General features: G+C 42.0%; 2 protein-coding genes across 2 annotated transcripts; both read left to right on the top strand.

Moving 5' to 3' along the window:
- The first annotated feature begins 3,628 nt into the window (after positions 1 to 3,628).
- Positions 3,629 to 8,306, top strand: LOC112252579 (NADH dehydrogenase [ubiquinone] 1 alpha subcomplex subunit 9, mitochondrial). The gene is made up of 11 exons (XM_024423916.2): positions 3,629 to 3,736; positions 5,235 to 5,405; positions 5,626 to 5,723; positions 5,874 to 5,965; positions 6,238 to 6,379; positions 6,568 to 6,670; positions 6,996 to 7,066; positions 7,138 to 7,214; positions 7,589 to 7,684; positions 7,857 to 7,923; positions 8,023 to 8,306. Exons 1-11 carry the CDS (start codon positions 3,682 to 3,684, stop codon positions 8,191 to 8,193), a joined length of 1,143 nt encoding a protein of 380 aa, XP_024279684.1. The 5' UTR covers positions 3,629 to 3,681; the 3' UTR covers positions 8,194 to 8,306.
- A 1,004-nt stretch (positions 8,307 to 9,310) lies between these two features.
- LOC112253372 (RIB43A-like with coiled-coils protein 2) lies at positions 9,311 to 12,160 on the top strand. The gene is made up of 6 exons (XM_024425358.2): positions 9,311 to 9,818; positions 10,014 to 10,325; positions 10,418 to 10,536; positions 10,818 to 11,045; positions 11,302 to 11,459; positions 11,733 to 12,160. The coding sequence occupies exons 2-6, from the start codon at positions 10,172 to 10,174 to the stop codon at positions 11,809 to 11,811; spliced, it is 738 nt and encodes a 245-aa protein (XP_024281126.1). The 5' UTR covers positions 9,311 to 9,818; positions 10,014 to 10,171; the 3' UTR covers positions 11,812 to 12,160.
- Positions 12,161 to 16,349: the final 4,189 nt, after the last annotated feature.

Genomic DNA, 16,349 nt, shown 5'->3' with positions numbered 1-16,349 from the left:
CCGGATGGGGTTGGGGTTTGGGTGGTGTAGTGGGGGGAGGAAAGGAGATGGACGTGGTGTCTAGGGCTCTATTTCCCTTTCTTAGAGGAACAGGACTAATGAAGAGAATGTAATGTAGGTAGGCAGTGACTAGCATCACACTCCAGTACAATAGATGGTGGTGTATTTCCCTTAAAAGGGGGATGCGATCCACCAACCAAATCTCAAATAAGAAGAAGATGAATGAGGTCCAGACTTTAGTCCAGTTGGTGGCTGTAATGCACTTTAAAGTTGGTTGCCAACCTCCATATAAAATCAACAGTAGAAGAACGAACGAGGCGAGAATAATCAAAGAACTATCTAGGTTTCCCCTTTTATCTATGGATGAATTGTCGGAGTAGAGAACACACGATTTTGTTTTAATCAAAATAGGTCAAAATCCTTCAAAGATCCAGCAAAAAAAAAGACCTTATCCATTTCAGGTAAAATAACCCAATGTTTATCTCCCAGGACAAATTAGCTAACAGCAGCATGCTAGCTAAACGTCCATGAAAGTTATGTTCATATGTGTTTTGACCTCCCCAAATGAATATAGTTCCCAGTTGGTTTTGCTATTTTCACCTGGGTAACATGAATGTGACACACATGAGATAGCCTATAGGGAGGAGGTCAGAGAACTGGCAATGTGGTGCCAGGACAACAACGTCTCCCTCAATGTGAGCAAGACAAAGGAGCTGATTGTGGACTACAGGAAAAGGCGGGCTGAACAGGGCCCCTATTAACATCAACAGGGCTGTAGTGGAGCGGGTCGAGAGTTTTAAGTTTCTTGGTGTCCACATCACCAATGATCTATCATGGTCCAAACACACCAAGACAGTCGTGAAGAGGGCACAACAAAACCTTTTCCCCCTCAGGAGACTGAAAAGATTTGGCATGGGTCCCCAGATCCTCAAAAAGTTCTACAGTTGCACCATCGAGAGCATCCTGACCGGTTGCATCACCACCTGGTATGGCAACTGCTCGGCATCTGACTGTAAGGCACAACAGACGGTTGTGCGTATGGACCAGTACATCACTGGGCCAAGCTTCCTGCCATCCAGGACCTATATAATAGGCCGTGTCAGAGGAAAGCAAATAAAATTGTCAGAGACTCCAGTCATCCAAGTTATAGACTGTTTTCTCTGCTCCCGCACGGCAAGCGGTACAAGAGCGCCAAGTCTAGGACCAAAAGGCTCCTAGACAGCTTCTACCCCCAAGCCATAAGACTGAAGAACAATTAATCAAATGGCCACTCGGACTATTTACATTGACCCCCCAATTAGCTTTTACACTGCTGCTACTCACTGTTTATTATCTATGCATAGTCACTTCACCCCTACCTACAGGTACAAATTACCTCTAACCTGTACCCCTGCAAACCGACTCGGTACCAGTACCCCCTGTATATAGCATCGTTATTGTTATGTTATTGTGTTACTTTTTATTATTTTTTTACTTTAGCTTATTTGGTCAATATTTTCTTCTTGAACTGAAAAGTTGGTTAAGGGCTTGTATGTAAGTAAGCATTTCATGGTAAGGTCTACACTTGTTGTATTCTGCACTTGTGACAAATAAAGTTTGATTTGACTTAAAGTATTTTTACTTAAGTACTTTACACTACAGCAACATGGAACTCTATTCAACATCAAGTAAGTCATGCAAGCAGTAAGTCAGATAAAAATAGACCTTTTGGAACAGCGGAGACTGTGCAGCGACACACACATACACAGACGCACATACACATACACACATACACATGGATTTTGTGTTTGAGAGTAGTGGCCTGAGCGCACATACTTATAGGAAAATTCCACCCCAAAACTATATTTTGGTATTTGTTTCATTAGCCTATTGTTGACATAGTCCCAGAATGTTTTGATTGTTAGCCATCAAGATATGTAACTTTCAAAATACAGAAATATGAAATGTGACGTTTTAATCGTTGGCAGCAGCTAATGGGGATTCATAATAAATACAACAGGCAATGGGTCCCAAAGGGCACCCTATTCCCTATAACTTTCCCCTCTATAATGCGCGACTTTTGACCTGAGCCCTGGTCAGCTGGAAAGATGGCTTTTCATAAAGATGTCATGGTAAGTAATGGAATACAAGTTTATGTCTGTGTGGGGTCAGTGACTTGAGGGGGAGAAAGAACCAGTGTAGGAAACAACAGGCTAGTAGCAGTCCAAGAGCCTCAGGCACACCTGTTTGACCTAGCTGTGATACTGTAAGCCTTCTTGTGTTACTTTTCTGAGTCAATTCAGTATCATTAAATGTCCTGTTTATTTTTATTTTTTTATTAAGAAACACCATTTATTTCAGTCTCTAGCTCAGTAAAATAAATCGCTTTGTTCCGGTCACAAAATAATCCAGATAAACGCGGTAAACAGCGCCACACTTAGGCAGAAAACGGAATGTTCTATACTCAGCCAGGCCCATCGTTTCAATGAAACACAATTCAATTATATCTCTATTTTAGTATAGTAGGAAGTTTTGTCGTGATCACAAGAACATTCCAATAATTCCGGTAAAGAACCCAAACAGTCAGACAGACAAATCTGAATGTTCTATCATAAAGTGAGAACAATTAGTTTCCCTGGCTCATATGGCTTCTACTTAGAAATACTATATAAGTAAATTAATAGATGACATTTACTGCTATAAAACTGTCTCCATTTTAATCACGTAATTTACACAGACGCACCGCGGACTTTATTGGGAAAAGGCGTTCCATCGTCTGTTTTGTCAACGGGCTCAATGTATTGTAAAACTTGTGGTAACCAGATTATCCCAATAATTTAGGTAGCCTAGTAAACGATGCCCGGGGACTCGTTGTTGTTTCCCTGTTTACTAGTCAAAATATATTTTACTTATTAAATCAAAGACGAATTTAACTGCAACACACTGGTCTCAAATATATTAGCAAAACTAGGCTACACAGAACCATGGCGGACCCACTGTAAAATTAGAGGCTTTTCATCATATTAAAACGTGTACCAGTCTTAAGATTTGTGTGCATTCGGTATTTGTGGTGGAATTTTTAGATAATACTTGTTAGATATTGCTACACTGTAGAAGCACAAGCATTTCGCTACATCCGCAATAACAGCTGCTAAACACGTATATGTGACCAATACGATTAGATTTGATTTGAACGTGCCTAGCTCTGCCCACTGGGCTTACGGAACGCTCGTATCGATTCCACCGGATCAAGTTATATCATCATCACACCGGTTTGGTCACCTTAATAACACAGAAGAACACTGCACTGCAAGAGCAAAAATATATTATAAGATCAGTAAGAATGCCCGATGATCAATCTTTTTTATTTAATTTATTAATATTACACCATATTTGACGACAGGCTAATTTCCATAGCATTATTAATTGGAATGCTAGTAATTTAATAGGATCACTATGATATTTTCCATCTTCAGCCACTGGCTGGCTGGTAACGTTTCAAAACAGTGATTACATTATAGCAAATGACAGTTACATTGTCACCACGTTAATTATACAATGTTCAAACAAACATAAAACAAGGTACCTATACAAACAAGATACATACCTACATGCAGAAATCTATTAACTCCACGAAAAACGCAGAATTGAATTTTTCGGTTGATTTGCTTTTGACCGGTCTGTCATACCGTAGCAAGAAACATGGCGGCTGCTGTGCTCGTTAGCCGTCCTGCGAGTGTCCTTCCCAGGTTTTCTAGTGAGTAACACCAAAACATGCCATTTTATATTATTTATATTAATGCACTGATAGCTGCACTGTTGAGAGAAAGTGGGAACAATAATGTTTATCCTGAACACATAATTGTTTTTAAGCGACATTGCAACCATCTGTGACCCTGTTTGTGCTATGACCTAGCTAAGTTAGCTAGGTAACTAACAGGAGCCGGTTAGCTAGCTAACGCTTGCCGACGAATACGACTAACTAGGTAGCGATCTGGTTTCTAGCACCATGTCATATGTAAACCAGTAAAAAGCTATGCTCCTGACAGTCATGTATATCCATTTTGGCAGTCAAGACCAATTGATAAAGTTATTTGCGTCACTTTCACTGGATTAACACCACGGCCAAACCGTTAGCTAGTTATCTCCCAATGTCCCCATTTAGTTAGCCAACTAGCTAACGTTACCTAGCTAGTTCGTCTAGACAGACCGTGGTTGTCAATATGCATGCCATGTTATGTCTGCTGTTTACTGTGGTACCTATTTAGTGGACCTTCGTTGTATCCCAGTGACCAATACTAAGGTTAGTTAAAAGTAGCTTTGAGACACAACATCGGGAGTCTGTCTATTGGTTGGGCTCCCTGAGCTGTGTATCATATTCCTGTTGAGTTAGACAGCGGGCTGCCATTAAACTACGCATTTGACTTCCTACCACACAATCTACCACTGTCTACATAGCAGGAATATGGTGCATTTTGAACAAAAGTTGGATTCAGACTTTTATTTGATAGCGAGGGTCACATTTCACTTTACATCTGGTAAATATAGTTCCTAGAGATTATACATATTTGTTGATAGGATTTTTTGGGGGGGGGTGTAGCAGGCTATATTCTGGTAGGGTTGTTTTCTGTCGCCACCCACCAGAAGGATTCACAACTCAGGGAGTCCAACAAATACAGACTCCTGATGTTGTGTCCCAAAAGTAGTTAAAATATCTGTATGTGGCCTCCTGAGAAACACAGCGGTCTAAGGCACTACATCGCAGTGCTTGAGGCTACAAATCCTGGTTCAATCCCAGGCTGTGTGACAGCCCAGCATCGTCCAGGTTAGGGGAGGGTTTGGGCGGCCGGGATTTCCTTGTCTCATCGCGCTCAAGAGACTCCTTATGGCGGGCAAGCTGACTTCGGTCGCCAGCTGGACAGTGTTTCCTCTGACACATTGGTGCGGCTGGCTTCCGGGTTAAGCGAGCAGTGTGTCAAGAAGCAGCGCGGCTTGGCAGGGTCGTGTTTCGGAGAACGCATGTCTCTTGACCTTCGCCTCTTCCGAGTCCGTAGGGGAGTTGCAGCGATGGGACAAGACTAACTACCAATTGGATATGACACATTTTGGGAGGAAAAAAAGGGGTCATTTATTTAAATTAAGATCTGTTTGTGATCCCATGCAACATCGCTAACTAGGCCTATGTTTTTGGTTGGTTGACCATTTCTGATTTGGGCAATTTGACTACAGCATCCTCTGCACTGCTCCCCCTGCAGGTTCCTGCTCCCCTGTGGTGCTGTCAGCCATCCCTTTGACAGTCCAGCAGAGGAAGGTCCACCATGCTGTCATCCCCAGAGGGAAAGGGGGGCGCTCCTCCTCCAGTGGGGTAGCAGCCACAGTCTTTGGAGCCACCGGCTTCCTGGGCAGATATGTTGTCAACCGCCTGGGTAAGTTTCACCATCATCTGTCCCAAAGGCTTCACATGATAACCTTTCAAATGACATAGCAGCGCCTTGGTCTTCTTTTACTTATGTCTTAGGTTTCTGTGATTGTGAAGGATGCCTTCATTTGTTTGGTAATGTGCTAATCCTTTTTGGATACACTGTAGTGACTGCATACAAGGGTGGAGCAGTTATGTGTTTGTTGACCTGTCTAGTGGTTTTGCAGGTCGTATGGGTTCTCAGATTGTGATTCCTCACCGGTGTGACCAGTATGACCTCATGTACCTCAGGCCCATGGGGGATCTCGGCCAGATCATCTTTATGGTGAGAGAAATGCTATTTATCAGGTGTGACGTCTCAAACCATTTCATTTTGAAATCCCTTCATTTCGTCATCTGTTAGCTAAGTGTTTTTTTTTCTCATGCCAAGTTATGCCACGCCTCATATGTTCCCCTTCATCTTACTTTATTTCAGGAGTGGGATGCCAGGAACAAGGATTCTATCAGAGAGGCGTTGGTGCACTCCAATGTGGTTATCAACTTGGTGGGACGAGAGTGGGAGACGAAGTATGGCCCAACTGACTAAACACAGAACATTATTTTAGAGAAATACATTGTTCCTAAAAAGAACCCACTGGTGGTTAACATTCACATAAATAGTTGCTCCAACACTCCATCAATATATGAATCTCCCTACTTTTAACTACACCAGTGAGGCTTGACTTCTTAGTGGAGCAAAGGACCTCAACAGTGCTACACTTATTTTACAGCTTTCTGGAAAATGTTTGATGTACTTGGCTGTACTCAGTGTTCTGTTCTTCCTCTTTCTGTGTATAAAGGAACTATCCCTTTGAGGACACCTATGTGAGCATCCCTCAGCAGATTGCCAAGGCCACCAGGGAGGCAGGCATCACAAAGCTGATCCACGTATCTCACCTCAACGCTGACATCCGCAGCCCCTCCAAATACCTTAGGAACAAGGTACTGGCCAATGCAGTGCATGGTTGAACTCTTATTGTCATTTGAACATATTTCATTTTAGGTTCATTTTAGGATTTAATTGCCTGATATGCGTAACAATTATGAATATTCAGATGGGTGAAAATCGGTAAAGCTTGACATTTGGTTTAATATGTCATGATGAAGTCATGTGTGATGTTACCTTGCAGGCAGTAGGTGAGATGGCTGTGAGAGAAGAATTCCCTGATGCCATCATCATGAAGCCCGCTGAGATGTTTGGAAGGGAAGACAGATTCTTCAACCATTTTGCCAGTGAGTTAATTTCAGTGTATAAACTGTTCAAAAGTGAAATGATCTTTTATTTGTGACTTGTCAGAATGCTAAGCAGACAGTGTCAATATTTGTGGGATCATGTTAGCATAATTACACAGCCTTTGTTGACTGTATAGGACTGACAACTGTGGAGGGAGCTGTTTGTTGCATGGTTGAACACTTGAATAGTGCAGTGTGGCCAAAATAAAGATTTGTTTAAGGTGATCTAACAGCTCCAATTGGTCTTCATGCAATGCTATTATCGTTTAAAACAGGATGAGTTCTCAGTCATTGTTTTGAATTTGTCCCCCCCCCCATTGCACAGACATGCGTTGGTTTGGGAGTGCCGTGCCTCTCATCTCCATGGGAAAGAAGACCGTGAAGCAGCCTGTTCATGTGAGTGTGTCTGTCCTCATTATGTCAGCCCTGTGTACTCAACAGACTCACTCTGCTTCTGCTCTTCTCAGGTGGTGGATGTGGCAAAGGCTATCATCAACGCCATCAAAGACCCTGATGCTAATGGCAAGACATATGCACTAGTCGGGTAAGGACTTTGATATATGGGCTTGACTTTTGTCTGTTTTGTTAGGGATGTGTCAATTGCATTAATCAGTTTCAGGGAATGAAGTAACATTCAATCCATTGACTAGAAACTGTTCATTATCAATGAATATAAGGTAAACCTAGTATAAGTCATAAACGATTGTTCATCTCATTAATGAGTTGCTCTTTGTGTGCCATTGGTTTGTATCTTGTTCTCATCCAGGGAATGGGACCTTTCTTGAATCTAAAATAAAATAGATTGTGCAATGGCAATTTCATTCTCACACATGCAGTACATTATTTTTAAAAGGTCAGTAGCAACCAACCTGTTTGCCAGCCATCTTGTTAGATTTCTTTTGTTTTTCCATCACACAGACCTAACCGTTATCTCCTTCATGATCTGGTGGAGTATGTTTATGCTGTGGCACACAGGCCCTTTGTGCCCTACCCACTCCCACGCCCTCTCTATCAGTGAGTATGCACCTACTGCTGGTTCTGCATGGTAACCTCAATTAGTCTCAGAAGAAAATGTACTGTATAGGCTGTCTGATAAAGAGGTGGCAAGGAAGCTTGGTTGGTTTGTTTAAATGCAATCCTTTCAGATACTGTGATAAAAATGTCCTACCTTTGTCTCTGGTTTCAGTCTTGTTGCAAGTTTCTTTGCAATGAACCCATTCGAGCCTTGGACAACTCCTGACAAAGTAGATCGGGTAAGAAAAAGCAACATGAACAGCCTTGTAAAGCTTATTTTATTTTACACTAATGTCTTATGATGGATTTGTGTGATGACATGAATATGTTTGTTCTAGTTCCACACCACAGATATGAAGTATCCAGGGCTTCCTGGCTTGGAGGACCTGGGCATCGTCCCTGCCTCCGTAGAGCAGAAGGCCATTGAGGTCCTGCGTCGCCACCGCCGCTTCCGCTTCCTGGAGGCGGAGCTGGCCGATACCAAGCCGGCCAAGACAGTTAACTATTGAGTAGCTTGTCTATCAGCCCAGCACCACCACTATAGCCACAGGCTGATCCTCCTATACAACTGTGCTGTTTTCTTTTACAAATATTCTGTATATAAATAAATGAGTCCAAACTATTTTGTTATTACTGTTTTTAGTCTAATGGATTCCATGGATCCATGAAAATGACTTTCATATTGTAGCAAAAAAACACTGTCACCCCACTTTAGCTGAGAGGTGTAGAAAAGTTCTCTACAAGCCAATATGTATCCCATGTACAGTATATTGCATTGGGGGCTATGGAGAGAGTGGAGAACAAAGTGTTGCTGGATATGTAGGGAACTCCCCTTCCAAAACAAACTATTTGGTTATTAGAGATCCTACTGAGTATTTCTCACCCCATTTAAGCTGAGACAGAAGAGTTCTATTCAAGTTAATATGTATCCCATGTACAGTATTTTACAATGTAATCAAATAAACAAAATGGTCACATGCACCAAATAGAACAGGTGTAGACTTAACCGTGAAATGCTTACTTATGAGCCCCTTTCAAAAAAATGCAGAGTTAAAAAGTAAGAACTTTGTTAAATAGAAAAGGAAATAGTAGGACAAAACATGGCTACATACGAGTACGAGGTAATACAGTATGTACATGTTGATAGGGGTAACAGTGACAAGGCAATCAGATTTTATAAACAGTAGCAACAGCATGTGTGTGTATTGGAGTGTCAGTGTAGTATGTGTGGGTAGAGTGCAGTGAGTGTGCATAGAGCCAGTTCCCCAAAAATATTGCATTGTGGGCAGAGTGAAAAACAGCAGCAGGCCCCTCAAACAACATATTTGCTCAGTAGAGACCCTACTGAGTATTTCAAGTACCTCATGGTAAGCTATGCCAGAGCACAAAGTCTAGCCCCCCCCCCCCTTTACTGCTGCTACTCTTATCTATGCATAGTCACTTTAATAACTCTACCTACATATTACCTCAATTACGTCGACTAACCTAACATTGACTCTTTGCCTGTGCCCCTTGTATATAACCTCGCTATTGTTATTTTACTGCTGCTCTTTAATTATGTTTCTTTTTTTGTTGGTATTCTTCTTAAAACTGCATTGTTGGTTAAGGGCTTGTAAGTAAGCATTTCGCTGTAAGGTCTACCTACACCTGTTGAATTTTGCGCACGTGACAAATAACATTTGATTTGATTCATTACCATACAAAGGAAACGTCATTCGTGTCGCTGGCAGAATACTAGTCTGACCCAGAAGACACGAACGTATCCGGAAGAAAGGTATCCTAGCAACGAATATGTTGGCGGAGTTCATTCGGCCCATTGTCCTTTGATTCTAACTGCAGCGAGACAGTACGGAAAATGTACAATATAGAATTTCTTTCGAACCGCATTGCTGCGGATAGTTTGGAGAGGAGGCGCAATAGAGAGACGCAACGTCAAGATAGGATTTTCAATGCTAAAGTTAGAACAATTAGGGTAAATTACTGCAACTTTAACCGTCTGTGACATCTGTCCATTCATGTTAGTTGTAAAGCCATTTTGTCACAATTTTCTCTTACTGACAGATAGACAAAGTGGCTCTTGAATCCCAACTGAATGAAAGAAAGAAAAAAGAGGCAGAGTCACTAAAAGCATATGGTAAGTGCAATAAAATACAGTATGGGCAGACGTTTTTATATCTGGCAAAAACACAAAGGCCTAAGGTGTTTCAATTCAATGTGATGATTGATATGCCTATAATAGAGCTCTATAAGCTTCTATTCATGAGATTCAATGGAATTCAGTTTAGTAGCTAGTGTCATAGGCTATGTCTGTGGAATGCATGCCCTCTAGCTGCAGAAGCGGTGTGTAACGACAAGGCCGCCTGTCTACTTAAACAACGCCAACTCAAGGAAGAGCGTCTACTGCAGGGAGCCATAGAGGACTTCTGGCTGAACTTCCAGCCGCGGTGTAGCCGGCGTGAGTATGACTTAAACAACCCGGACAAAGTTATGAATCAGGACGGGATCCAGATGCTGCCGGGGCTTGTGGGTGAGGACCCAGACAGCCAGGGGAGGCTGAAGAAGCAGCAGGAGCAGCTCAGAGAGTGGTCCGTCCAGCAGCAATATGAGCTGGCCACAGCACGACACCAGCAGAGACTGGAAGGTAGGAAACAACTCAACACAAACTGGCCTGTCGCTAGACTCTCATACATACACACTGCCTCATCTCAAACGCTCTCTGCCTCCCCATTGCAGAGCAGCAGTATGACCAGGACAGAGTGGACCTGGACATCCAAGCTCTCCAGCTCCAGAAGATCGAGGAAGAAAGGAGGAGATCTGCAGCCATGGCTACAAAGGATTTCAATCTGGCAAAGGTGAGTCATTATACTTTACCTGATGCTTAACCAGGTGTGGTTGTCAAACTGGCAAAGGTGCGTTATTAGGATTGGTAGTAGTGTAGCCTTCTCTAACCAGGTTAGCAAATCATGTTTGCTTTCTTAAATACATTATCGGCCTCCAACACAATTAGATAAATCAAAGACTAGCTGGTCAGTTTATACAGTGTAAACATATGGCGGTCATTCCTGTTTTTTGTATGTAGTGGAATAGGACATCCCTCTGTCAAAATATGTTTACTGTGTGACATTGTTTGTAGGCAGCAGAGAATGCCGAGAAGCAGTGGAAAAAGGGGCAGCAGGAGAAGGAGGACAACAGGAAAGACATCCTAAATCAGCTTCAGGGGGAGCTGTTGAGTAAGAGCCAGGAGCAGGGCATCAGTGTGCTGGGTCTACCCCACCTCAGGGCTGACAGTTGCAAGGGCCTCACAAACAAGCAGCTGCAGCACGTCATCGACTGCCATCAGCATCGGATAGAGGAGAAGAGTGTACATCCGCCACATCTATCTGTCTGTCTCTTTTGCCTGTTTTGGGATGTCTGCGTTGAGCAGTCAAAGATATTTTCATTTGACAATTTAACACTTCTAGAGGGAATGGGGTGGATAGCAACAACCATGAATGCAGACCAGGTTTTGGATCAATTCCAGTTCAATTCAGGAATGAAAATGAAATTACAATTCTTATTTTTTCTCATCGAGAAGAATCGAATGGAATGAAACTATCTCTTCATGTTTGGTTGTGCAGGCTGAGCAGCAGAAGGAGGAGCTCCACCATGACCGGCTCTGTGTGACCTCAGCTCGCACCGCCCTACTACTGGAGAGACGGCAGGCCCGCATTAACAAGCAGCTCCGACGCACCCTGGATAGCGCCAATGCACAGCTGTCTGAGGCCCACCATGAACAGTAAGAAGCTTTCCACATGGATTAGGTTTAGACACATGGACACACTTGTACACCTTTAGCTCTGTTTGTTGTTTTCAGTCCATTAATGTACAGTATCATTCACATGCTTGATGTCAGTCATTTTATTTTGAATTGTGAATTAAATTGGGCAGAAGAAACTGTCACCAACAGGATTAGCACAGTTAATGGACGGAACAAATCCTCAACAACAACGTGCTGACCTGCCCATCAATAAATGACACACTATCAAATGCATTTTTCTTCTCTTTCCAGGAAAAAGTACTTGGATAATGTGTACACTAACATCCCAGATGACAGTTACTTCTCCCAGTTCAACACCAGTAGTCGATAAAGGTTAACAGGGTCATGCACTATTGGAGAGATACATTTATTGTCTATGGAAATAATAAATGATTTGTATCACAGCAAAAAAAGTATAATAGTAATAATCTGATGTTTTCTTTCAATTTACTCAAAACATCTATGAAGATTTTTGATTGTATTTGATAAGTATTACCAAATACAATCAAAAATCTTCATAGAGAATTGTGTGTCCATGCTTAAGGCTGCCTACTGTTCTACATTAATTTGTCATAACGTGTATGTGCCTAATCAGAATGCCAAAGTGTGTACCTTGTTAAAATACAGTGCCTTGCGAAAGTATTCGGCCCCCTTGAACTTTGCGACCTTTTGCCACATTTCAGGCTTCAAACATAAAGATATAAAAGTGTATTTTTTTGTGAAGAATCAACAACAAGTGGGACACAATCATGAAGTGGAACGACATTTATTGGATATTTCAAACTTTTTTAACAAATCAAAAACTGAAAAATTGGGCATGCAAAATTATTCAGCCCCTTTACTTTCAGTGCAGCAAACTCTCTCCATAAGTTCAGTGAGGATCTTTGAATGATCCAATGTTGACCTAAATGACTAATGATGATAAATACAATCCACCTGTGTCTAATCAAGTCTCCGTATAAATGCACCTGCACTGTGATAGTCTCAGAGGTCCGTTAAAAGCGCAGAGAGCATCATGAAGAACAAGGAACACACCAGGCAGGTCCGAGATACTGTTGTGAAGAAGTTTAAAGCCGGATTTGGATACAAAAAGATTTCCCAAGCTTTAAACATCCCAAGGAGCACTGTGCAAGCGATAATATTGAAATGGAAGGAGTATCAGACCACTGCAAATCTACCAAGACCTGGCCGTCCCTCTAAACTTTCAGCTCATACAAGGAGAAGACTGATCAGAGATGCAGCCAAGAGGCCCATGATCACTCTGGATGAACTGCAGAGATCTACAGCTGAGGTGGGAGACTCTGTCCATAGGACAACAATCAGTCGTAAATTGCACAAATCTGGCCTTTATGGAAGAGTGGCAAGAAGAAAGCCATTTCTTAAAGATATCCATAAAAAGTGTTGTTTAAAGTTTGCCACAAGCCACCTGGGAGACACACCAAACATGTGGAAGAAGGTGCTCTGGTCGGATGAAACCAAAATTGAACTTTTTGGCAACAATGCAAAACGTTATGTTTGGCGTAAAAGCAACACAGCCCATCACCCTGAACACACCATCCCCACTGTCAAACATGGTGGTGGCAGCATCATGGTTTGGGCCTGCTTTTCTTCAGCAGGGACAGGGAAGATGGTTAAAATTGATGGGAAGATGGATGGAGCCAAATACAGGACCATTCTGGAAGAAAACCTGATGGAGTCTGCAAAAGACCTGAGACTGGGACGGAGATTTGTCTTCCAACAAGACAATGATCCAAAACATAAAGCAAAATCTACAATGGAATGGTTCAAAAATAAACATATCCAGGTGTTAGAATGGCCAAGTCAAAGTCCAGACCTGAATCCAATCGAGAATCTGTGGAAAGAACTGAAAACTGCTGTTCACAAATGCTCTCCATCCAACCTCACTGAGCTCGAGCTGTTTTGCAAGGAGGAATGGGAAAAAAGTTCAGTCTCTCGATGTGCAAAACTGATAGAGACATACCCCAAGCGACTTACAGCTGTAATCGCAGCAAAAGGTGGCGCTACAAAGTATTAACTTAAGGGGGCTGAATAATTTTGCACGCCCAATTTTTCAGTTTTTGATTTGTTAAAAAAGTTTGAAATATCCAATACATGTCGTTCCACTTCATGATTGTGTCCCACTTGTTGTTGATTCTTCACAAAAAAATAGTTTTATATCTTTATGTTTGAAGCCTGAAATGTGGCAAAAGGTCGCAAAGTTCAAGGGGGCCGAATACTTTCGCAAGGCACTGTAGGTATAATGAATGAACTGTAGCTAATTTCCAGACTAAATCTGAAAAAGAAAAAACATGACCATGTTCTCCATTAAATCCCATAACAAAATCATGTTTGCTTTCTTAAACACATTATCGGCCTCCAACACAATTAAATAAATCAAAGACTAGCTGGTCAGTTTATACAGTGTAAGCATTTTCACACAGTGCACCTTATGCCACTATTACCATATAGAGCCTCCCTGAATTCGCAATTAAAATGAAAATACAATCTTCCGCAACAGAAGTTTAAAAAATGTCAAATGCCTTTGTTTGTTTTCATACAGTGTCCTTTCATGACTATTTGACTAGTGAATTTCACTCCTGTCAACTCTTGTCAGGGGCCTCCATTTTGTGGGAACTGACAGCACTGCGGTCTGCTGATTTTTTTACAGGAGTGTTATACAAACCAAATCCACTGGAGGGCGATATGAGCTTGTTCTCTTTTTCTTCTCAAACTTAATTTGCCAAACTGTCTGAAGCTCTGTATTCATATGAAATAATGTTTTAATAACAACTGAATCCTTTCCCTTGTCCTAATTGTGTCCATTATCATTTGGGAACACCATGCCAAATATCCATCCCTTCATATGGTAACACTTATGGGGAACAAGCAACAGGCTCAAGGTCTGAGGTGATGTCACAGTCAGCGTCCAAATGACCACTCCTCTGCCCCGGGCCTCTCCCCAAGCAGGTCTCCATCGTGAGTTCTCTGAGACAAATGTTTTCTATTTTCTCTGCCACAAGGTCAAGGCTTTCTCCTTCAGCTGTGGAGACAGAGCTATACCTGGAACATAGAAAACATTTAAAGTCAGAATTCTTACTCTATCATACCATGACATAAATGGTTGCAGGTGACTAAGCTAGTCCAGGATATTCCACCAATGTTGTACGATGCTTGGCCTCACCTGATGGAGTTCATAGCCAGTTCCTTGAGATTTTCTTTGTGAGCGTTTGGGAAACCCTGCGGCCCTTCCAACACCTTTAACACCACCCCTCTCTTCCTAGAGAACTCCTTGGCCACTGGGTGGCACAGCAAGGAAAAGCTGTGGCTGTTGGAAGACGGGGTTGAACATTAGAGCATCCAGCAGGCTCCCATTCATATCAGTGCCGTATTCATCTGCGAATGACAGTGAGGTCAATCAATGTCATCAATGTAGACGATAGTAATCACTCATCTGTGCTGAACAAAACTAATTCTCAACACAAAATACTACAAGGGATCTATTGGCTTATACTGTAATTACATGAATTTAGACTTAGTATGAACACTTCAGATGAAGAGTAAGGGTTCATGTGCTCACCAGTTTCTCCTGCATGGAAGTAGGGATGGTTGACTCTTCTCTCGCCTGGCAGAGACAAAGCCTCCTTGAAGTACCAGAGGGGTCTTCCACCTAATACCAGAAGAAAACATCAGACACGTCAACAACACCCTACACAACCTATATCTATTTAGTAATACATCTAGTAATGAAAGTAATTCATAAATTAAGTCCATATAAATCATAATTTTTTCCTTAAAAGAGATTAGACAATTTTGAGGAGTCTTGTGACTAACGATGTACCTACATAGTCACCTGTGCCCAGTGAAGCAGACCCGAGCTCCCAGGAAGTCTGGGTGTTCTGGCACAAACTGCCTGGTCTCGTCCTGATAGGTCTTGAGGCCCCATGCACTGTCATGTGTGCTCCCATCCAGCTTGTATGTCTGTGCATCAGTAATAAACATGTAAGAATTACACAGTGTATTTGGTGACAATACAGTTTGGTTACAAGTTGAAAATGATTGGTCAACTCAATCTATTCTGTGTTTGGAATGATTCTAACAACTTAGTCACAACTAAAGTCATAACATGGCTCGAACAATATACATGCATCTGTGTGTGTGTGTATTGTTTACGTCTGGAAGCAATGACCTCAGCTCAGGCCCTTATAGTACGTCCTTGAATACAGTAGTGTAGGTGACTAGTCCCCAAGACAAAATGAAGGCCTGCTCAAACCTCTTCCAAATGACGTCTTGGCTGGGGTATGCAGTCTCTGGATCTTCAGTGGAGGACCAGATTAAATTAAGAGTGCATGAAATAGGAAATATGTGGGTGAAATACAAAATCAATTGTATATGTATTCCACCAGGGAGATGCTTGTGTGAGTAGACATAGTATGACCATGACATATAAATAACATAAAATACATTACTTGACCAAAAGTATGTGGACACCTGCTTGTCGAACATCTCATTCCAAAATCATTAGCATTAATATGGATTTGGTTCCCCTTTGATGCTATAACAGCCTCCACTCTTCTGGGAAGGCATTCCACTAGATGTTGGAACATTGCTATGGGGACTTTCTTCCATTCAGGCGCAAAAAGTCTGGGTTTAAGAGTCTCTTTTCCAAGCTTAAAAGGACAAACAGTCATGCTGTCAATCCAGCATGACTTCTGCGGTGTTCAAAACAACTGAAAACTTGGAACTGGAAAACTGAGACTTAAGTGAGTTCAAGACAAATGGGAATTCGATTTTAAAAAACTAGCTCCGACTGGGAAAACATGTTTTTGAACAGTCAACCAACTCGGAATTCCAAGTCGGGAACTCAGGCCT

This window comes from Oncorhynchus tshawytscha, linkage group LG06 (genome assembly GCF_018296145.1).
Source record: "Oncorhynchus tshawytscha isolate Ot180627B linkage group LG06, Otsh_v2.0, whole genome shotgun sequence".
In the NCBI taxonomy this organism is placed as follows: domain Eukaryota; kingdom Metazoa; phylum Chordata; class Actinopteri; order Salmoniformes; family Salmonidae; genus Oncorhynchus; species Oncorhynchus tshawytscha.
This window is presented reverse-complemented; position numbering and strand designations above follow the sequence as displayed.